Source organism: Solea solea, chromosome 1 (genome assembly GCF_958295425.1).
Source record: "Solea solea chromosome 1, fSolSol10.1, whole genome shotgun sequence".
Lineage (NCBI taxonomy): Eukaryota > Metazoa > Chordata > Actinopteri > Pleuronectiformes > Soleidae > Solea > Solea solea.
In genome coordinates, this window is record NC_081134.1 from 8,296,045 (window position 1) to 8,319,997 (window position 23,953).

General features: G+C 40.9%; 1 protein-coding gene across 1 annotated transcript; it reads left to right on the forward strand.

Moving 5' to 3' along the window:
* The first annotated feature begins 62 nt into the window (after nt 1-62).
* hs2st1a (heparan sulfate 2-O-sulfotransferase 1a) lies at nt 63-22,890 on the forward strand. The gene is made up of 7 exons (XM_058632925.1): nt 63-707; nt 17,409-17,662; nt 18,284-18,369; nt 19,007-19,145; nt 19,241-19,338; nt 20,377-20,534; nt 21,152-22,890. Exons 1-7 carry the CDS (start codon nt 584-586, stop codon nt 21,373-21,375), a joined length of 1,083 nt encoding a protein of 360 aa, XP_058488908.1. The 5' UTR covers nt 63-583; the 3' UTR covers nt 21,376-22,890.
* The last annotated feature ends 1,063 nt before the right edge of the window (nt 22,891-23,953 follow it).

Below are 23,953 nucleotides of genomic sequence, written 5' to 3' on the forward strand. Positions count from 1 at the left end.
TTCCTCGTCTGTGCTATTTGTTCGTGGCTCGAGGAGAAGGGCGACATCTTCTGGCGGTTTTCGAGTACGTTTGTTATGTCGTGTCCAATCCGCGGTGAACACAATAAACGGGCAGCGAATAGAAAGCGTCTGCTGCTTAGTGGACTGCTCACACGTCCAATGGCCCAAGTGAGTAGCAGTCAATCTGTGGTGCGGCGGTGGTGAACACACTGGATGGGACAGGAGGACAGCTCTACATGGGGGACGCAGGCGATAGCGGCTGGTACCACAGCTCCTACTACACCCCGCGGGGACAGAGCCTTTCCACAGGAGATTTCCGTAGCGCTTCAGGACGCGTCGGTGGTGGGGATTGACTTGATGAAATAACTAAGCTCGAGTATGAACATTTCTTTGAGATAACCAGAATATTTCAGTTGGAGCACGGGGAGATTTCCATAGTCGGAGAGAAGGAGAGGTGGAGAGAGAGGGCCATGCACAAACACCCAGCCGCGTTGTAATCGCCGTTATCTCGGTGTCAGTGTGTTTTCAGTGCCCCCTCCTCCTCTGAGCATGGTCTGACTAAATCACCTCTCTGGATGATTTGATGGGGCTGCTCAGAGTCATGATGCCGCCCAAGTTGCAGCTGCTGGCGCTGCTGGCATTCGCAGTGGCCATGTTCTTCCTGGAGAACCAGATCCAGAAGCTGGAAGAGTCTCGGGGAAAGCTCGGTAAGTTAAACCGCTGCTGTCCGTGGAAACACCGCATAATCTCTCTGTGTGTGAGCCCTCTGTCTTGGCTTAGTGCAAAGCTGTGCAGCCCCATTGTTGAGCACTTGGGTCAATAGTCAGCAGTGTGGTGAGGGAACAGCACTTCATGCAGCACACATGCTTCCCTGAGTGGTTTACAGCAGACTGACAATGACACACTGTCATGAAATGCCTGATCAAAAGACAAGATCTGCTTCTCATCCTGATTTGTTCTCTGCAGTGTGAGATTATAGAGGTGCTGTTGTCTTTGGCTGAGTTGTTACTTTGGTATTTTGTGGCTTATTCTGAGACAGCAAATTGGTTTCTGGTGAAAGTGAATAATAATGTGCTTTCTTTAAGTGCAAGAAAGTATTGGAAAATGCCCATGAGAGTTTCCTTAAAGCCCAAGGACACCATCTGTGTGATGTGAGATGGTCTATATAACAAAAATATCACAGTAACAGGCTGGGGCTGGACAATGTGATGCATTTTACTTTGAAAATAACTTAAACAATGACTACAATTTAAGTCCACCACTGCAAACAATAGCTCATTTAGGAATACACTTACAGCCACTTTTGTAGGTACACATTTTCAACTCCTTGTTAATGGAACTATCTAATGAGCCAATCACATGGCAGCAACTCAATGCATTTAGGTCAAATGACCTGCTGAAGTTCAAACCCTGCATCAAAATGAGAAAAGGTGATTTAAGTGTCTTCAAAAGTGGCATAGTTGATGTGGTGGTTTGGGTCTTTCAGAAACTGCTGATTTACTCGGATTTCCAAGCACAGTCCATATCTAATGTTTGCAGTCAACGATCCAAAAAAGACAAAATATCTAGTGCAACCATTTGCTCCCCGAAAAAGCCTTGTTGATCTCAGAGCAGAATGACCAACCTGGTTCCATAGAAATTATAGAAACAGTAACTCAAATAACCAGTAGTTACAACAAAGGTATGCAGAATACATCAAGAACACATCAGCAGCAGAAGACCACACCAGGAGCTGCTCCTGCTACTTTATTAGGCGTCATGTGCACATAATAAAGTGGCCAGTGAGTGTGTATGAGACATGAAATTTGAGCTGAGTCTGGGTGGTGGCTGTGGAGTTGGGTGGTCAGTGAGGAATATTGCAGTGTTGATAGACAATAGAAAGCAGCGTCCTTATGCCGGGAGTAGTTTCAGTAGTCATGTGGATGCAGATGGACATCACGCTCACTGCTGCAGATTCTCTCCTGCCCCATCAACAATCTCTTTCCTCTGATTGACACATGGCTGATGCTGTATTCAAATATTATTGCTAGCTCCCATCAGGGGCTCAGTCTTAATAAAGATCTGAGACATGGCAGGATTATCTTCCTGGTTTTACTCCACTGTGGAGATTTTTGAGGAGCAGCAGAGTGATGCAGGCACCCTGAGGGTGCAGCCTGTGCAGCTCAGGGATTCACACACCACCTCCTCTACCTTTTTTTTTTTTACTTTTTTGTGAGAGTGGCACTACAGAGAGAGCAATCTCATTACCCATTTCCACAGCAGACGTTTTAAAACATGTTAAAACTGGAAAAGCACAGGTGTATTTTCAACATCAACAGTGGCTGCTGTGGGTTTAGGTGAACCAGCTCATGATCTTGGTGTTAAGTACACTGGCTGTGTGCATGTGTGCGTGCATGCAAGTGTGTGAGAGTGTGCGAGTGTTCACATGGAACCATAGTAATGGTTTTATGTGAACCATGACTATAGAGGGTCATTGAAGTGAGGTCCCAGATCTGTTGCCAGTCAGTGTTGACAGGTCCTAATTAATATGTTTTTCAGTCAGTTATTATAGTACGTCACGTCTTCAAATAGCTTGTTTTTGTCTGAACAGCACCCCAAAACCAAAAGATTCTAGTTAAGCTATTTTGTTGAATCAATTATTGGTGGGGTGTGTTCAGAGCTAATTGCTGCCCAAATTAATATATTTGGGTTTGGGACTGATGGTCAGACCAGACATGCAATTTAAATGTCAGGATTACTTTTGGAAATTGCAATTTCCAATCATTTCTGACACTGTGTGGAACAACAGCAAATTAATTAATTATGAAAATAATAGTAATCCATTTTAAAAACCTTTATTTCAGTGGCTCACACAAAGAGACACAGAGGCAGTTCTTCACAGACTTTGTCAGATGAGTTTTTATGTGTTGGAACAATCAGGACTCCTGGCTGTATAGATGGCTATATTGGCCTCTGACATAGTTCACTGCTGCCATAAAGACTATACTTTACACCCAGTGAAAAGCCAAACTGCTCTCTATCTCTCTCACTCTCTCGCTCTCACACACACACACACACACACATGCAGGCGTACGATCCCACTGCTGAAACAGAACCCGAGAGGCCTTTCCCCTGACTGCCCACCACCATGAGAATTTGTTGACTTGGCAAAAAGTGCTCTGATGGATGAGTGCACTGGACAGACGTCTGTATACTGGAGCTCTGAATTATGTGCTGCATAGCCAAATAGTTGCGACTGAGGCTTCTGTGGACACAGTGCTGACAGCCAGCCACGGGGCTGGTCACATTACCAGGTACGCCTGCCGAATGTCCATATGTGCAAGCAAAAAAAAAAAAAGCGAAGACGGCAATAAGGGCAAACGAAGCTATCAAGAATCACACGAGAAACCCTTTTGGACGAAGTGGTGCGATTCATCACATCTCTCCATCATGTTCACAATTAACTTTGTATGCATCGAAACAACCGGTGAAGCACTGCCTTTTCACAGCATGAGATCCTGATGCCCGACATGCAGGTTGAGTTATTTTCCCCCCGTGACGTGCCTCCCACAGAGCGGACAAGCTGTGATTTGCTTCCAAGCTCATCATCAACCCAAGGTTTCACTGAGAAGTCTCCTGCATTACAATCATGCGGTGACGCAGCTTTGTGTCCTGCTGTGGGCTTAATCCATTATTCTGACAGTATTTCTCTCTGGCTGCTCACCAACACTGCTGCCGGCTGGGTCAACTGTAATGTAGTCTGACTGTGGAGTGGATGGATGGATAGATGGATGGAAATAGAGTTATGTTAATAAAAAGCCTTGTACATGGATTCAAGGTCACTTTTCTTGTCAGGGTTGCCATTAACTCCCTTGGACCTTTCTGGTCATTTCTGACGCTCACCTTAAAGAATCTCGTGCTACTTTATTCTGAAGTCTGAGATTCGGACATACCAGCATGTTTCATTGACGTCAAACATGGGAGAACTGCCTTAATTTGTTTCACCACTGGTTAGATCAGAGAGTCAAGACAATTGAATCAGTTGCTTAAAAGTGAAGCCAACAAAGAATTTTAAACGGCATTTAAAATGTCATAACCAGAGGGAATCATTAAAGTAAATCCAGCTGACTTTCATAAAAAGCTTAACTTTTAAAGAGAAGATGTGAAACAAAGACGGTAGGATAAGACCTCATGTCTAAGATTAGGCTTATTAAAAACAGTAGAACAACATTTAGTGGGATTGTTTGCAGCAATTCCCATTACATCCTCTGATTCCTGTCTTGGCTGACTGAAAACATGTTCATTAGACACTTGAATGCATCATTATCTTTGCTACATTTTTATAGATATAAGCTATGCTGAATTTATTACCTCTAGGACAACATTAGTAAACATTAATACAAGCTTAGTTTTCAGTCTAGGTGTTTCAGCATTTTGAGGAGCCTGTGAGAAGCTTTATCTATCCATTGGATATAAAACTTGTAGTAACAGGTGTCCAATTATTTATTGACAGGAATTATGTTACACTGAGAGCTGTGTAAATGGAAACGTCGCTTATAAAAATGTCACCTCTCGCCCCCTGTAACAGGAGAAAATGGCCTGTTCACCTTTCTTTCCTGTTGGCAACGTGAGAGCATAGTGTCACCCAGCAGCAGAGATACCCAGAGACTTTTATTTTCCCGTCAGCATCATCTCCTTTTATCTGCTGGCTGTTATTCAGAGCGATTAAAGGAATTCAATTTCCATCTGTTGCATGGTGATATTCGGTTCCAGACACAAGCAGCTCCGTTATGAACTGCATATACTGTTTGCAAAGCGGAAGCACGACTTTTATGGATTCATTTGTTGCTGCAACTCATTGCTCCCAGGTCTGCATTTGAATTTGATTGCGATTGTCATGCCAGGCACTAATGGCCTCAACTCTGCCCCCACTCTGCTGCTGTTGAGGGACCCGAGGAGGGCCAGGTATTTTCTCCTGAAAGGAAATCAGTCAGGCATCACTAGCCTGTCCTCAAGCATGGACGTCAAGTTGGACCACATTATACCTTTTGTGTTTTTGCTGTGCTGCTCGGACTTCTGCTGCGTCATTCATCCTGTCACTCGGTATGTTTCCATGCACAGTTAAGTTGAGCTATGATTTTACCATGACCACTCCATTTAACTGGACTACCGTCCATGTCCCTGTATACAAACACTCGTGGGAAATTAATTTTTGAATGAAGTGTGTCCACATATTGTACACCAGGTGAGGATAGGCCTCCTTTCATGTTGTAAGTTAAGGCAGTTTCCGGCCTGGATGTCATATACTGTACATGCACTACTAATTTGAGCATCTGGATGTGTTGGTTCCATCAGACAATCATGTTTACATGTATTTTAAAAGTCCACCTTTAGCTGGACCAACAATAATTCTGTTTTTTCTAACAAATGTAAAGCTACTGACTGATTAGACCCTGAGCAGCAATTTATTGATGATCCAAGTGTTTACCTTTGCTCTTTTGCTCCTACACATTTGTCAAGTGTGTGTCAACTCTATTGAACTGTCGGTTATTTGGATGCAACATCAAACGGTGACTTCCATTTCAAGTTAATTAGTGACACAGTGGAGTAACTCAATCTGGCCGAGCCCAAAATCTTTCCTGGTGCAAGTCTCACCCTCCAACAATTTAGAATATACAGCAACTCCTTTTTTTTTTTAATCATGTCTGTTTAGATCCCCTCTGAACTCTCTTGACACCTAACATCTCTGTTGTTAGCTTCCCTAAAGCACATAAAGGGTGCTTGAGTCATTTTCTTCCACTCTGCATGTTGGCATCTGCTACAGTAAGTAGCCAGTAGCATCTGTCGCATGCACCAGCCTGTTCAGTCACTCTCTTATACATGCCATTTGAGTGGCTAATGGAGGGGAACGACTGCGGGGAGATGGGCGTAGGTGTCGGGAATGGATTTGTCGTGGGAGTCTGGGAGGCAGAGTGCTAATGGTCGTACTGGGCTTTCGGTGTATTTGTTAGGAGCAGGCTTTGATTGGGGCTGAGGATTTATGGCCCTCGGTGCACACTTTGTCTGACGGGGGTTACATGTTCCTGCACAGTGGCGCACGTGGCAGCAACCGGAGCCGGCCATGTATTTGCTGCTGTAGCAGGGTGATGGACAAGCTAATCAGGGTGTTATGGACGGTTTCACAGCAGTGAAATTGGAGGTCGCTCTAGAAGAACACCCTGCTCCATACTGCTCATGCCTTTCCCTCTGCAGGCCAATATTACCACCTTATCTATCTCCTCAAACACAGACACACGTTCTCCTCCTCGCTGTCTCTCCTCCATCTTCATCTCCTGCCCCGTGACTTGGCTGGGGATGTCAACTCGCTCAGCTCAAACAAATGGGCCTCCAATGTCATGGCACCAAAACCCTGCACGATTTGTTTTGTGGGGGAAAACTAACTAACTAACTTTGCCCACAATCCAATTTAATGATCATAGAGGTTTAAATTAGTCAATTTTTGTAATTTTTTAAATAATTGGCTCCAGCTCATAATTATTTTATTAATCTGGCAATTAAGCCTGATGGTTGTGCACACCAGAAAATACATCGTATAAGTACACAACAGGAAACAAAAATTCTGCATCAAATACATCAGGCTGCCCTGATGTATTCGATGCATCGGCCATAGAAACACCCATATTGGTCGACCTCTATAGTTGCATGTATAAATATAGATTCTTCTGGGCCCACACATTGGCATACCTAATTGACATCTAGTGGAATGTGTGGTTTTGAAATGACTACAGGTGCCACAGTGCTACAACATGTTCCTCAGAATTAGCAGGGTTTCTTTTTCTCTCCTTCAACATTCATCTCCTACTGACAGGAGGAAATGGCCAATAGCTGATAAACCTCTGTCATGATAATAACATACAATGGCGGTTCTCTCATCCACTTCCTTCTGGATCAGTAATCGTAAAATGACTGCTGTGTTTGTTTTCAGTCTCTTTTGTAGTATCCAAATTCCTTTTAGTATTTCATGGATGAGCATCTGAAAGATGAATATCCTCTGCTGACCTGGGAAATAAGGTTCTAACAAAGAAGGAACTGTGGAGGGAGGAAGAAGAAGAGAAGGAGGAGGAGGAGGAGGAGGAGGAGGGAGGCTGTTAGAGGGGAAAATAAGAAATGAAAGCGATCATTTAAATTTCATTGCGACACGGAAATATTTGAAGCCACTGCTGGTATTAAAACATAAGTTCTTGTGGGAAAAGAAATGATGAAAGTATGCTTGCAGCACTTTTATAACCAATTCCATCAAAGCACAGGGGGATAAAGAACGAAGTAGGTGCTGTAGCAGTGCTGCCCTTCTTTCTCAGCCACTGGTTCAACTTTACTCCAATTAGTTGTAAAACAGCCCCCCGTCTTGTTCTTCTGTAAGATGTCTTACCCCAGGATCCCTCAGGGAGGAACTATTAATATGGGCTAAGCTACAATGTTTCCAGTCCTCTTCCACTCGCGTCTCTCCACAGTCTGTGCTTTTCTTTATTTCCATTTTGTTGTCTCCTCAGAGCACTGGATCATATGAGCAGCTTTGTCTGAAATCCAGGTTCATTAGATATAATACAAATAAGTTCATGGAAAAAACACCCGTGTGTGCGTGTGTGCGTGTGTGGCATGTTGATTGCTGAATATTCAGACTTTCCCCTGCTGAGTGTGGCTCAGTAGATTTGTGTGTCTGTATGTCTTCCTCGCTTGTTTTTCCACAGACGCTCTCCATCGACGTCCGCTCTGTCAGTCGATGCCACACGCGGGATCAATTGATAATTTTGGTGTAGTGTAGTGTTTCTTTCTTTAAAGCTTGTGACTAATATTAATACACTAGTCAAGTAGATGTTGGATTAGTGTTGTTGCCGAATCTGGTGGTGTCACTCAAACATGAGCAATCTATGATAAATTAAGTCTCCATCAGTGATGTACTAAATCATTAACCTTCTCGAGCTGTTAAATTCAGATTTGCTCAAGCATCAATATAATGTTGCTGTAGTTATGTTTCCACCTCTTATGACTGAATAAATGTTGTTCATTTCTTCACTGAGTGTCAGAACTGTCTTACCTATTTTGTTTTTCGTTTTGTCTGCATTTAGAAAGCTTAAATGCCATTTAATTAGATATATTTCTGTTTACCTCATTAGGAAACAGCTACACAACACAGATCTGTGAGCGAACTGAACTGCAACTGTTCAGCTTAATATTCTTATTTACCTACAACCATTAATTTAGTTTCTGAGAACTGGAAAGAGGGCTTTTCGAGTTTTTATGCTGTATTTTTGTCGTAAAAAAAAAAAGCAAAACTCAACACTCCAGATTCTTCATACCACTCCCACGCCTCTCTTAGGAAACGAAGCAATTTAATACAAATTTGACTTCTCATGTCATGCTCTGGGGCCGAACAAGTAATCGTTTTCAATTTGAAATCGCAATTTGCAACAACTCAATTAGCATATTCGCAAATGTTGAAATTTTAATAGTTCTATTTTTGAGTGTTCAGTGTTCCATGCCAATATGATAAAATGCAACACATGCATGTACAACATGTTTAACATCTCATCTTTGCTTCACACTATAAAACTTCATATTTTGATGGTGTCTTGTGTTGCAGTGCTCCATGTTTTAAAACTATAATACAGTGATTATTGATCTGAAGCTTGATGCAAATCGACTCACTGTATTCACGTCTTCCCTAAATTACTCAGACCTACTGTATTTTATTCCTCTTGAACATTCCTGTGAATGAGATGTCAATGCAATACATCATGTCAAACATCTTAATCAACTCAATTCTCCTCTGGATTATGGTAAATGAATGATTTCACGGAAATTAAGTTCTGTTTTTGCACCATCAAAATGATTCTGTGTTCACGCCAACATAGTCGTCTAAACATACAGGGCCTGCAGATGATGCAATGAGATGAAAGAGGAGAAGCAAAGGACAAGGAGATGTAAGACACTGATAAACCTGCAGAGATGATGAGATGTGATAAGTCAAACTAAAACACCATTCTTGCTCTGAAGCACATTTTATGTACGAGACAGATTCTTCTACGCTGTGTTGACCTGTCCCTCCCACTTATCATTAGACATACTGTATGAATAGCTGTCGTCTGCTCTGTCTTAATAGAGTGTGGAGTTTTCCCTTGGCTCCCATATATGCATTATTAATTATCCGTTACAAGGCCAAGAGACGGAGAGGGAACATCAGATATCTGTGTTGTAACCTGCAACCAGAGCTGCACCGTTGTACAAACATGGTAGCTAAATTACAATGTGAGGGCAAAAATGACTTGTGCTTCACTGAGACTCTTTATGCATTCTGCTTATGTTCACGTTGTCACACTTTACATTCATTTGACTGCAGTGTTTTTGAGGCTGAGGCTGAAGCGTGTGGCGGTGACAGACTTTCCATAATGTGGTTTCTTTTTCCTCAAACAAATCTAGGACTCTGTAATTTGTTTATATTGTTGTATAAGGTTTTTCAATTTGCTTCAAACTTAATTTGAAAGATTCGATATCCATTAATAAAATTCTGAGATTTAATATTTTTATAATAAACAAAACAAGCTTCGCTATGCACAGACTGTAAAAATGCATATTAAAAATCGGCAAAAGCATTTCAGCTGAGTCATGTTTGATCTGTTTATTTCTTGTTTATGTTGCACAGTTGGAGAATCATCATGTATTTGAAATGATTCAGCACAAATGTGTTGTTAACAGCTTCATAAAGTTCATAAATGGTTCTAATATGGTATCGCTAGATACTCAAGTTTGTGATATCGCTATGGGACACAAAAAAGTGATATTGTCCCATCCCTAATATGATTAGATGACTTTGACTATGATTAGTTTTGCAAAAACCAACAGACGACAAACAAAGACTAGCAAAATGAACATCTATTCTACGTCCTTCTGGTTTAACGTTTTCTGTTTAAAATTAAGTTCCAGTAGCTGTCTATATTTTATCAAAATAAGAGAGGAAAAAGGATGCCATGTACTATGAAATGTCTTCGTTGACCCTCTAAGAGAAAATGTGTTTTTTTTTCCAGTGTCCGGCAGATGTGGTAATGTAGTGCAATGGTCCGTAATAAAACTGCAAACCTGGTGATGGTGGAAAAGGTATTTTTTGGGAGAGAACGAAATTGCATCACAGGCTTTTAAAACCTTCCAATGTGCCACTGAAAAATAATTGTCTGAGCGATGTGACACCTTTTATCATTCAAAAGTGTAAATGCCAAGTCAAGTTTAGAGGGCAAAAAGTAATTGTTATTATTACGTAGAAGTCCAAAAAGAGTCAAATCATATACTTTTTGTGAAACTATGTCCACATTTTCAAAGTTGACAATACCACTGCATGGGTTTGACGTATAGTCTCTTGAAAGCGGAGAGTGTCAAGGCTAGGAGCGACATCTTAGATCAATCTTTTAAAAATATGGAATTTCCTGTGTCCTCTGCACAAATCTCACAAGACTGTTTCTGTGACACGGCACTTTTGCAGATGCTTTGGTGATGTGATCGTCTGCTGCTGTCTGATGCTCTTCTCAAACTGCCCTTTAAGTTTCAAGTTTGAATTATGACTGTACTGTAGAGCTGCGACGTGTGGTCATAATGAATAAAAGTGCAGTGATGTAACTTCTTTGGAGTCAATTTTTAACGTAAACATATGTCAACATAATTCCAATGATGCAGCAGTTTAGGGAGACCAACATTTTGTATAATTTGCAGCATTTGTTCTGTGAAAATATTTTTCATAACCCAGGAAAGTTGGTATGGAAAATTATATTTCTCTAAATTAATCAATATTGAAACGATACACTAAAGAATTCCATTAAATACTTTCACTCTTGACCAGAGTTACCAATATAATTTCTACCTCCTTCTGCCTCTATTGCCTAATTGTTGGCTAATACTTACTGCTTAGTCACTGGCAATCTGTGCCAAGTGGAGATCTGTTCCAATCAAACGCCTCCTCCTCTCCCTCCCCCCTCCACAACCTGTCAGACCCACCTCTAAGTAAAAAGGCAGGGGAATGATGCGATCTGCCATTTGTGTAAATTGCTCCATAATCTCATGTGACTGGCTGTTTCTGATGAAGCAGGCGAAATGTGGCTCCTTTGACTCTTCCCGCTTTTGTCAGACATTATTGGCTCTCTTGTCAGACAGCGCAAGCCGCTTTGGTCGTACAAAAGAGAAATTAGGAGAGAAAGTGGCAGATTGAACTACGATGATTATCATCTATCCCAGATTGTCATCATTAGTGGAGGAACGTGGCTTGCATTTAGACGAGGAATTATAAATAAGCTCATGTGGCTGGATTTTGTGTGGTGTACCAGTGATTTTAGTGTTAACCGCTCGCATTTTATTTGTAGTTCATTAACTCCAAACAGCAAAAAATAAATAATAAAAAATGTAGCAGCTGCAGCTGTGGCCAACACTTTGTCACTCTCTTTTCCAAAAAAAAAGGTCATTCCTGGTGTTTCTTGTGGTAATATCTTCCTCCTCAGTGGCACTCAATGGAGTAATTATGGTCTCAAGACCCAAACTCCAAACCCCTTAACCACTTTTAACCGTCTGCACTGTGATGTCTTTGTCGGCACTGACAGGCAAGTTTTGTCTCCTCATAATTGAGGAATGCTTTGTCGGTTTTCTCCGACAAAAACACACTTGTTTCCGAGATTTTTCTCTGTCATGGAGGGAAAAATATGTATTTCGAGGCTTTTTCTGGATGCATCATCTGTATGGATTGTTTGGCAGAGCAGCATCTGTTTAGAGGATGTCGGTGGAAATCCAGACTTCCACAGCATGCCACCTCCACCACCTATATTTCCCCTCACCTTTCTTCCTCCTCTCTCTGCACCTTTTGTAGAAAATGCTAAGCCACAACGGGAAATCTTTTCATCTGTATTTATGGAGCCACGCAGAGCAGCAGTGCCAAATCCGGGACAAGAAATATCACATCACCCTGCAACACCTTATTTATTAGTATCTGCAATGCAGCCAGACATTTTACTTTCACTAATTCACCTCACAGAGGGAACTGGATGATTTGAATCTTAATAGGCTTTGTTGCTTATGTTGCTGACTTGGATACAACACAATTTCTAGCGTTCTCAAAGAGTTTCTCCTCCTTTTATGACAAACAAAAGACAAAAGAAAGAGTCATTTCCACATCCTCCTGTGGATGAACAATCATGTTTATTAAAAACAAAAATGCCTTTGAAGATTTCTGAAAACCCAAGGTAATGTCTGCAAATGATCGAGATTAAAATAATAAGAAAAAGAAAAGTAAAAGTCCTTCCACATTTTTGGACCATGTGTCAAAACCAAATTTTAAGCTATTTATTTTTTTATTGTGAATATTAGGCGTCTGATTAATTCTGTATTGGCATTAAACAAAATAAAACTTTATTTAGCACATTGTATGTGTGGCCAAGTTTGTTTTTATTCCTCCTTCTGATAAAATATAAATGTTTGATAATAACAAATATATAGACAAAATTGCTGAACCGAAACAAAACCATTTACTGAGCAACACTTAAAGTCTGTCATTTTGTGTTTGTACTGCAGTTAACTTTTATCTTTTACATAAAAAAAATGTAATAGAGGAAGCAACCATTTGAATACAATGAAAGAAGTCATCAAAAAAAACGAAACGTTGATGTGATTTAGCAGCATTTGTCAGGTTTGTTGCAACATAAATGTGTAAACTTGCATGTACAAGTAATAATCAGCTGTTAAATAATAAAATAATCGCGTCATAACAATTATTAAAGAAATTGCAAAATTGACTTGATTAATCAGCTCGACAGATTAATAACAGTCCTAAAGCAAACTTTTATACCTGATCTCTTCCCAGGATAATGTTTTTTTCCTGAATTGTTAATCAAATTATTTGTTTGTTAATGTTTTACTCTTCCTGTATTGGTCAGACCTGGCTGCTCCTTGTCTCTCTCTCTTCCTCTCACCCTCGACTCCCCCCACTTCTCCCCTCTCCCCCAGCTGTACTGTCGAGGGCGAATGAGACCTTTCATTGAATGTCAATGTCGCACTTGTATGTCAAAGCCAGTGGAAAAAATGCCTCCGCTTTAGCAATTACTCCTCATAAGGAAAAAAAACAAAACTAACACCTGAACAATAGCACTTTGAATCCGATATGTTTCCGTCTTTCACTAATGTACATGTGAAACACTGCATGATTCCTGCAAGACTCATGTCTAAGTCTGTTCCTTTTGTGATCCTGAGTGTGTTTGAAAGCTTTAGAAGAGTCTTACTCAAACCTAACACCTTCTCTGTCATTTAAGGAAAGTGCTCTCTTTTATCTGCCTCCTTTTTTGGTTCAGCAGTGCTGAAAAGCTGTGAAACAGAGTCCTTCTTACAGGATGTTTTATATACATTGTCATCGCTGAAATAACAACGTTCATGTACGTTCTGCTCTGTTTAGTCAGGCCTGAGTCTTTCCATCAGCCTGACTTTTCCAGCTTCCGCTGATAATCCACTCTCGGCTAAACAACTCCGAAAGACTGAGTGAGAAATTAGTATTGTACAGTTTATCCAAATCTCTGTGTGTGCTGCAGTGGTGACATAACTGCTCCTCGAGAAAGTTGGCAGTGCAAAACAGCAGTGTACTGTACTTCCATGTCTATATCGAGGGAAAAGAGAGAAACGGCAGCAGCTGCAGCAGCAGACCAACTCAGTTTTTATACAGCAGCAACCTAGATCTCCTCCCTGTCATCCTTCATCGATTTTGCAATCCAGCGGCATCCACGCAGAACCACACAAAGCCGTACACCTCAGTCAGCTGCTGAAAGCCAATCTCTGTTTCCCACCTATAGCTCAAGGCTTTGGTTCGAGGGCCTAACCCTCTCCTCCCGGGGGAAGCTGAGAGTAGGAAAGAGCTCCTTCTGGTGGATTTGGAACGATAATGAATTGATGAGCTGCTTATAGAAATGAACATCCTCTGTCCCTCGCTTTTATTATCCCATCAGATCTGATGTGGTGGCAGTAATACATGACGGCCGGTCACATATTGCACATCCAGCAGTGACTATGAATGATGATTTCAAATGCTCCCGTCTAATCAGCCAAGAAATTGCCTCAGTGAATGTATGTTACTACCAGTGCTACCAGTGCTCAGTCTTCCTCCTGTCGCTCACTTTGAATAAAACCCGTTGTAATAGGCTTGTAGTTGTCACTGTGTTTAAGACCCGTGTTGGCTTCACGGTTCATAATTAGCTTTTAATGCACAGAGACGTCTTGTGGGAAGGAAACTGACAGAAATGTGGAATGAAAAGAGACTTGCTGTGTGGCTATAGTAATTCAGGCTTTTGTTCTCTAATTAAATGACCTCATCAGGGAGCACAAGCTTAAGTTTGTGTGTGTGGCTCCCTCTGATATGGAGGTTTGTGCCAATTGTGTTCAGTCTTGCAATGAATAGGGTGTCTCCGACAAAAGCCCAAGAAGCCCTCGCTGTGCCCGCTTCGCCTGGTCGTTGGAAATTTGGCACATAACACCATGTCTTTAACAAGTGGTTTCTAGGCCTCTTTGCATAGTTCAGGACATTGTAGTTAAGGACACGGTAGAACCCACTCTTCTCTTTCTGTCTTCCACCTCTTTGAAAGAACTGAAAGACTGGCCATCTTTCTTGAAAGCTGTTACCCACAAAAGAGTACATTATTATGTTTATGCCGCAGTAAAGCACAGAAAAAAGCTTTCACAATAATTAATGTTCTTCATGTTGCTCCCTCAGTTGCTCTGAAAGTGTTTCAATAAAGGACACGGTGCAGGACAAAAAAAAGAGTAGTTTGGTTTCAAGAGCCTTTCATATGTACTTTTGACATGGGCCTTGCTTTATGAAACACCACCATCTTATATAGATGTCACTTATTCTTACACACATAGGATTTTCTATTCATGAATATTTCCACAATTTCCAGCATAATATTATTCACGTGATAATATTATGCTGGTAATTACAGTTCCGCACCTCATCTGGGCTCTATTTACAACCTCTCAACTACATCTGTAGCATCACAGGAGGATGCGACCAATCACAGGACAGTAGAGAGAGAGTGGACCACACCTATTCTGCATACATGTAACTAGCAGTGACAAAAAGTCTAAAAATCGAAATAGAAAAACTAAATGGAATCAGAAAATAACACAATATAATTATGTACAATAATACAATGTTTTGATATTGGCAGAAGTAAGCTCATCTGATGAGAGGAGCTCAGGAGAAAAAGGACCACAATTCAACAATGTTAAAATATTAGTAACCTGTGTATGAGTTTTAAGAAATCAATTATGTTTCCTTTAATCCTGCCTTTAAATGTGTCACAGAGGTTTAATTAAAAACTCTGGTGGGGAAAAGTAACAGTGTACATCATTAGCATTCATTTTGAATTTCACACTGTTTTACATTCAACTTTTAAGGGAAACATCGGTGTACACGCAAAACACTCCAATGCAGACTTTATTAATCTCAGGAGGGCAAATCATGTACAGTTCAGACAAATTATAATCTCACAAGCACCGATCGACATGTCACATGTCAAGGCACAGATCAACAAATGGTGGTCAGTGAAGCATAAATATGATAACTAAGATAACTGAGCCACTAGTATCAACTAGAAGTCTTCTATACACACCTGGAACTGCGTATAATCAAAATACACCACAAATATTTATGACATGCATTATCATGGATCACACTCTAACTTTTTCTTTTTTTTTTTTTTTTTTTAAATATGGCAGCCTTTCATTTTCCCCTGCCACTGTAGACATCATTGTAAAAATAATCCTAAAAGGATATTTGAGCCCAGGCGATAAAGTTTCCCGGCATAGCAGCTGTTACTGCTGTTGCTGTTGTTGTTGTTGGCTGACGCCTGCTCTGGAGGGACATGTGAAAGGAATGTCTCCATCACAGTTGTTCTACATATGGACAGCCTTCACTCATTACCACCACATGGCACTTCCTCACACCATCAGTCTGAAATGGCAGTCGTGAGCGTGCGGAAGCGGTGTGGTCCGGTCTGTAACCAGACCCAGCGTTGATGAGTGGGACGTAAACAGCTGCTCTGGGGGGGGGGGGGTCAAAGAGAGGGAGGAGGGGCAATGAGAGTGTAGTTTGTGTTGTTGTGTGTTTGCCCTTGTATTTTTGTACAAATGAAAGACAAGGCAGTAGGTCCAGTGACATTTTAATAGGCTTTTAGTGCCAGATTCCTGCCTTGTAAAGCAGAGTCAGACCAGACCGGACCAGGCTGTAACAGTGTCTTTCCGCAGAGTTTTAGGAGCTTTGGCTTCACTGAAAGTCCCACGGGTGTTAGGTGCTTCCGGTGTTGAAGCACAGACACACACACACAAACACACACCCTTCTTCTTCAGTCCATTCTTCCTTCAGAGCACTCTGACGCTTTGTCAACACCAGTCAATCTGAGGCAAATTCAGGCGAAGAAAAGCCAGAGGGCGACAAAGGCTGGGGCTTCTTTGTGCTCAATCTATTCACGCTGAGGTGCTGAGGTCTGGCTTCTCATGCAGCATTTGGATTGAGATGCTCCCACCACCACCACCACCACCCTGCACCCTCCTCAGTTATAGCATATTGAAGTAAATGCCCCATGAGCTACAGTATCAAGTGTTTCCGTACTGTCTCACTACCAACCTCTAACACTTAGCCTTTCACCTATAACCGATTGATCGTATGTCATTCCACAGTATCTCGAGACTGAGGAATACATTCCTTTGTATTTGACTATAGCATGGTACATTTGTTTGATTTAAAACACACACTTCCATTTGAAGTTAAATAAGGAGAGGCAGAGTAAAGGTTTTGGACTGTTGGCAAAGAGGAGATGTGATACCGCAGTGTGAAATGGACCACTCACACAAAAGATGAACTAATATTCCTTTTGACATTGTTCTTGCTCCTTGGTGTGAAGTAAGGAAGGAGCTGTAGCTTTTTGTTCTCCAAAAGAGATTAAATTGAAATAGATTTTTAATAAAGTTACTGTTGAGTCTCTGTCTTCTGACACGGAGCCGATAACAAGACTCCAGTTGTACGTGAATCGGTTTTTAATTTAGGTCTTAACTTGTAGTAGGATTTTAGAATATGAAACAGCTAAATGCAATTTGGCCACAGTTAATAGACATTGTGCAGCGAATAGGAAAAAGAGTTAAAAACCTCATGTGAAACTCGAGTTTGACTTTCCTGCTGTCCTTCTGCAGTTTGTAATATTTTACAGCATTTGTCTATTCTCTTCACTCCCCATAAGTCTGGAGTGGCTTCAAAGCAGCACTCCTGGAGCTGAATGATAATCAAAAATGATATTATAGAAGCAGGCAAATGTTTGCAGTACGTACTTATCTGACCTGTGTCTTATTTCCTGATGTCCCCTCAGAGCGAGCCATCGCCAGACACGAGGTGCGAGAGATCGAGCAGCGACACACGCAGGACAGCCTGCGAGAGCGGGACTGGTCGGCTTCATCGCCGTCTGACAACGAAGACGACTTGGTCATCATCTACAACCGTGTGCCCAAGACGGCCAGCACGTCTTTCACCAACATCGCCTACGACCTGTGCGGGAAGAACCACTACCATGTGCTGCACATAAACACGACTAAGAACAACCCAGTCATGTCCATTCAGGACCAGGTCAGAGTGACAATCAAAGGCTCATCTGTTATTAGCAAAATGTTCATTTGACTAATAAAACCACAAAAAAGATATGTCTTGCCATGCTCAGGAGATGGGGCTGGACATGGCGGGGTTTTTATCTGCTGGTTCTTCATCAGATATGTGCGGAATGAAGTAGAGCTGAAACAATTAATCGACAGATTAATCGATTATGAAAATAATCGTTAGTTGCAGCTCTAGAATGAAGCATTGTCTTGTTAGAAAAACCTTTCTCCAGAGCAGAAGGACATTGTGAGAGACGACTTGTTAGATTTCAGCCTTGCTGAAGCACCACCAGTTTGTCACCTATTTTCACAATCGGTGTGAGACACTACGGCTTGTAGGTCTCTCTCTAGATCTCTGTGTAATCATGCAAGATGGCTGCTGGTGTTAATACTTTTTCTCCTTTTAAATATGATTTGGTTCCGGTGAAAATGTGTGTGGGTACTTAGCAGACACCGGTTTGGAACAGCTGCCATTCATGTAGCGAAGCTGATTTCAAAGCATTTATGTCACTTAATTCTTTCCAGAGCTCCATCGTGTTTTAACTCCATTATTGTTCAGCCATAGTAATAATTATTTTTATTTTGACTTGCTCAGGTGCGGTTTGTTAAGAATGTGACTGAATGGAAGGAAATGAAACCAGCCTTCTACCATGGACACGTCTCCTTCCTGGAATTCACCAGGTAAATAGATGTTTATTAATATGTCAGTAGTGTTGACACTAAAACCAAAAAAACACCTGCTGTGTTCTTGTGAGTTGACTCCACCTTGTGGTCATTAAGGCTTAACTTGCCCAGTGTAATGGGGGATGATCAGTGTGTGGGAAAAGGTCATGTTCATGATGCAGAAAGTCAGCCTTTCTTTATAAATAACAAGATACTATTGGTGCTGCAATGATAAATTGATTAATTGTCTGATAATCCATAATTAATCAGCAGCTAGTTTGATAATGGATTCATTGGATTGATCGATTATAATAATTGTTAGTTGCAGCCCTTGTTACTGTGATTACTAATAAACCTGTTATCTGAATGTAGTTTTAAAATGGATATTGGATCTCAGATTAAAATCCTGTCTGGTTTTCTCAGCCAATCCACTGTTTACATGGACACCAATAATCTGACTATGAGACTGTTACAATTTATTCTGATTTAAGAATCTATGTGAGGTGTTGCTAAACAATATTTCTCTCATGCCATTCACATTTGTAATGTGACTAATATCTGAATAGTCCACATTGATTAATTTAATTATGACCTAATGTTGCTTTAGGTACAAAGAATATGTTCAAGTCCATTAAATTATCATCATTTCTCTCAGGTTTGGGGTGAAGAGGAAACCCATCTACATAAATGTGATCCGGGATCCTATAGAAAGGCTGGTGTCCTATTATTACTTTTTACGCTTTGGGGATGACTACCGACCCGGCCTGAGACGTAGGAAACAAGGAGACAAGAAGGTTAAGATCCACAAATAATGTCAAACCTTGACCTTTTCATTTTTACGACCTAGTCTTCGTTTTCTAAATGCTCATGCACTGCATTTGTGTTTCAGACATTTGACGAGTGCGTATCAGCCGTTGGCTCCGACTGTGCTCCTGAGAAGCTTTGGCTCCAGATTCCCTTTTTCTGTGGTCACTATTCTGAATGCTGGTACGTATTAAAGCACCCGACACATTTAATTCTGGACCGTGCCGTTGTAAAGGGACAATAATACGTACTGAAGTGAGTAGGAACCAATAAATGAGTTACTTACTTGCCTTTTACTTGAGATTTATTACAAATGATTTACTGTGAGTGTATGTAATACAAGCATAGATATGTAGATTAATAGCTAGATAAAAACTTTCAGACAGAGTTTTTCTTGTACCTTTTGGCCATAGCTTTTGCAATGTCAGACAAAGCACATCAGATGCCAAAAGATACATTACAGTTGACCACACAAAACAATCACAGTCATGAGAAAGAAATCCTTTCACTGTGTATTTCACACTTGAGTTTAAAAACTTCAATAAAATGTAAATGATGTGCAAAAGGAGAGTGGATGGTTGTTTGTCTCTGTGTGGCCCTGTGATGGACTGGCGAGCTGTTGAGCTTGCACCCAGCCTTTCAAGCTGTTTCCCCACATTAAATCTCATTCATTTTCTATTCCATCCTCTTTACGTCTTCTCAGGGTCTTGATAGCTCTTAACCTCGATTAACCATGAACCATGATTGTTGGCACCCGTGCCCTTCACCCTGCTTAATGCCTCCCTGACTCTGCCCTCTATCTTTTGACTACCTGATCTCCTGAAGTACTGGTATACTGAGACATAGATGAGTGAATGTGAAGGTTTTATTTTACACTGGCAGCTGTGGAACTGAAGACACACGCAAACGTTGCAGCTAATCCTTTAATGCTTTGCCAAAAAAAAAAATATGTTTACACAATCTCCTTCCTCTCTACTTATTAAATTTCCTGATCATGCCAACACCTGCCATCAACTTAGATTTTTAATCTTCCTGCCTCTGTTCACTTTGGAATCTGTTGACTCCCCTCTTACCTTTCCATTCTTGTTTATCCAATATTGTCTCTGTTTTTGTACCGTGCCGTTCCTCTGTTATGTCTAACACTGCCCCTTCCCTCCAAGTAATGTGGAAATATAAACAGAAACATAACCTCATGCAGTAATGAACGTGGTGTTGTTGCAGGAATGTGGGCAGCCAATGGGCTCTGGAGCAGGCGAAGTACAACCTGGTGAATGAGTACATGCTGGTCGGTGTAACAGAGGAGCTGGAGGACTTTGTGATGATGCTGGAGGCTGCACTGCCACGATTCTTCAGAGGAGCCACAGAGTTGTACAAAACAGGTGCCATGTCTGCTAACTAGTTGTTTGTTGTGGTTGGATTGTATGCCCAGAATTATAAACGCTGAAAAGCATATCACTGTCACGACCAGTAGTCCTCACGGAGACCAAAACCTGGTCCTAATGAGGCAGAACCTCGCCATAGTAATTGCTGAGGATTGAAGTGTGATCAATAAGCATTCATTCCTCTCTCTGATTAAGATGCGGTGAATGCAGTGACTGTGGTCACTAAATAATCTGATTTAGTCGCTCTGCATTTTGTAAATTGAATTAAACAATTACAATAATTACAATGATTTAGTGTTAGAGCTGCACACTATGGTAAAAATAGGGATCAGGTGTAGGTAGGTCACACTAAATACTTGACAGATTTACCTGTAGAAGCTGTTTGTTGTGAAATATTTGTCATTTTAATACAATTTAATGTGCATGTTTCCCGTATTTACTGGATGTGTTTTATGAAAATGATTGAGAACAAAGTACACTCTATGGTCATTGTAGCATTGCTAAAACAACAAATATTATGGTGGTCTAAGACTTTTCCACAGTATATATATATATATATATATATATATATATATATATATATATATCATTGCCTATTTGTTTCCTCCTCACAGGGAAGAAATCCCACCTGAGGAAGACCAGCGAGAAAAAGCCGCCCACAAAGGAGTCAATCGCCAAGCTGCAGCAGTCGTCCATCTGGAAGATGGAGAACGACTTCTATGAGTTTGCACTGGAGCAGTTCCAATTTGTCAGGGCTCATGCTGTCAGAGAAAAGGACGGGGAACTCTACGTGCTGGCACAAAACTTCTTCTATGAAAAAATCTACCCCAAAAACTAAGGAGACATATGTCAATAGAAGCGTTTTAGATGAAGACGGACACTTTATACAAGCTTAGATGAGTGGGCTGAGACTGAGGAAAGTGGAATAGACCACCATTGACTGCGTGGCTGGTGGACATAATGTCGAGCTGTAAGAACATGTCTGCCTGTGACGCAACGATCAGACCGCTCACATTTGTGCCAGCAAACTGGATTAGTAGACTGCATTCGAAGAAGCTCCCGGAGCTCCAGTCCCTTTCACTTCAACGTCGGCAGTCAGTCTGCGCAGAGTGAGCCTCTGCTGGCAAGTGGTCAGTGACGTCCAACCCCAAAAGCTGATCAGATGTGACTCTGGTTGGCTTCAGTATTCTGTGATCCTGATAAGACGTTTTCATTGGCTCTGTACTGTTTGGTTGTGTTTGGTTGTATTTGAACTCTTACGTATGGTTTTGTAAAGACAGTGACATTTTCAAGGCAAACATCCCCTCACCACCACTACCACCACCACCACTAACTTTTGACATTCTAAGTGTAAGAAACTGACTACTGTGCTGTAATATTGGACTTGGAATTGGACGTTTTGAGGTTTTTATGAAATAAAAAGTCCTGTGACCAGGGACTACTTAATTGGGCAATTGTGTATGTTTTGTATTGTATTTGATGGGTTTTGTTAGATGACTCTTGTTAATGTGCAGCTTTGCCCTGGGCCTTTTCAAGGGGAATGTAGGAAGCTTTTACACACATTGTCAAACTGTGTCAGAACACTAATGTGAAGATGCTGCTGCTGTAAATATTAACATTAACCGTTTTATTCTGTTAACAATTGGGCATTGATATGTTTGTAAATTTAATTTCACTTTTTTATGTTATCTTTTTCATTTAAATGCAAGTTTGCCCACGATATATGGGCAACCTTGTATTAAGCATTAGTTAAATTGGGAATGTATTCACTTTCTTACCAAGAATAAGTAAGATACAAAGATCTCACATCAGTTTGTTCAATATAAGAGAAGGGTAAACTATCGGCAGCATGTTATTGTTTTGTTGTTTGTAATGAAAGAGAGAGAATCCATCAATTGTCCCAAATGTCAAACTATTCTTTTCAGTCTTTAAATGTTTTTTGTTTTAGCATCTGTCTACATAAACATTGATGGGGAAGTTGGCAATAACTTTGCTCATTTGCTTACTATCTTTTCATCTCAATTTTTCTTTAAGGTTTGCTTGATTTCTTGGTATTTTGGGCCTTTTTTTGGTAGGTCAAATTGCTTGTTTCCCATCATGGTAAATTAATTTTTGACAATGGGCACAGTCTCATGTTGAATGGTGTGAATGCAAAGTAATCTGGAACAGCCACATTTAATCTTGGATCATGGATGTACGTTAACACCATTTTCAAGTCCCTTCAATGACTAAGGAATTGATGCTAGTTTTCATCCAAGGACATTCTGTAATTTACCTCTCAGTCTCTGTGTGCCTTCTCTACGCCCAGTTCTGCTTATTTTGTCATTTGGAACAGTAAAAAAAACATGGCTGCCATGGTTGTTTTCGTCTTTTGATTGCCAAACAAATATACAGAACACTGAAAAACAAAATCTACCACAGGTGCTTGTGTGTTTCTTAATTCAAATGCAAATGTTTGCTCATCATCATCACCAGGTACGAGGGGCAGGTGGGAGCTGCTAAAAAAGATGAAGCTCCTTCAGTGGAAATTAAATCTAGATTATTACCAAACTGGCATCCTGCAGAGGAAGATAAAGAGCTGCTCTTGCCTCTATGCCCTTTGCTCTCCAGACCTCCCCACACTATATTTTCTGTATTAGATGTAATGGTACACCTAGTGCCATACAATTTATTTATAGTTTTCTAAAGGAGCCACACAGATGAGAAGACCTGGGTTGGAGCCCCGTTTGGAACTGCATGGAGTTTGCATGTTCTCCCTGAGTGTGTGGGTTTTCTCCCACAGTCCAAAAACATATAGCAATGTAGGTATTAGGTAAAGATGGACACTCTAAATTGACTACATGTGAGAGTGAATGGTTGTTTGTCTCCATGGACTGACGAACTGTACAGCGTGTACCCCGCCTATCGCCCTATGTCAGCTGAGATTGGCACAGCACCCCCCGTGACCCTCCCTGTGGAGGATAAAGTGGTAGAAAATGGATGGATGGATAGCTCTTTATAAAACCACACTAGGTTTTCCATACTCTTGCCCTCTATTTAATTATATATATATTATATATATTCCCTGTGAAGAGGGAAAAATAGGCAATTAATATTTATAGAGTACTTTGGCCATCATTAGAGTTGCTGTTTTAGCGATGCTAAAGTGAGCCTAGAGTATAATTATTTCTCAATCACTTTATTGGAACACATCCAGTAAATATGGGAAACATATGCAGTTTGCAGCATGAGTTTACAGCATATGCTGCACAATGTTTTTCCAAAAGAAAAAACAAACCAATGCAAAGCAAAGCTTTTACATGATAAGTGAGAAACAATGCTGTCTGCTCCCAGACACTGTGTGCACCCTTTTTCCTGTCATGTACTTAGTGTGACCTAACCTGGCTCTCTTAAAACTGGAGTAGACAATCAATGTT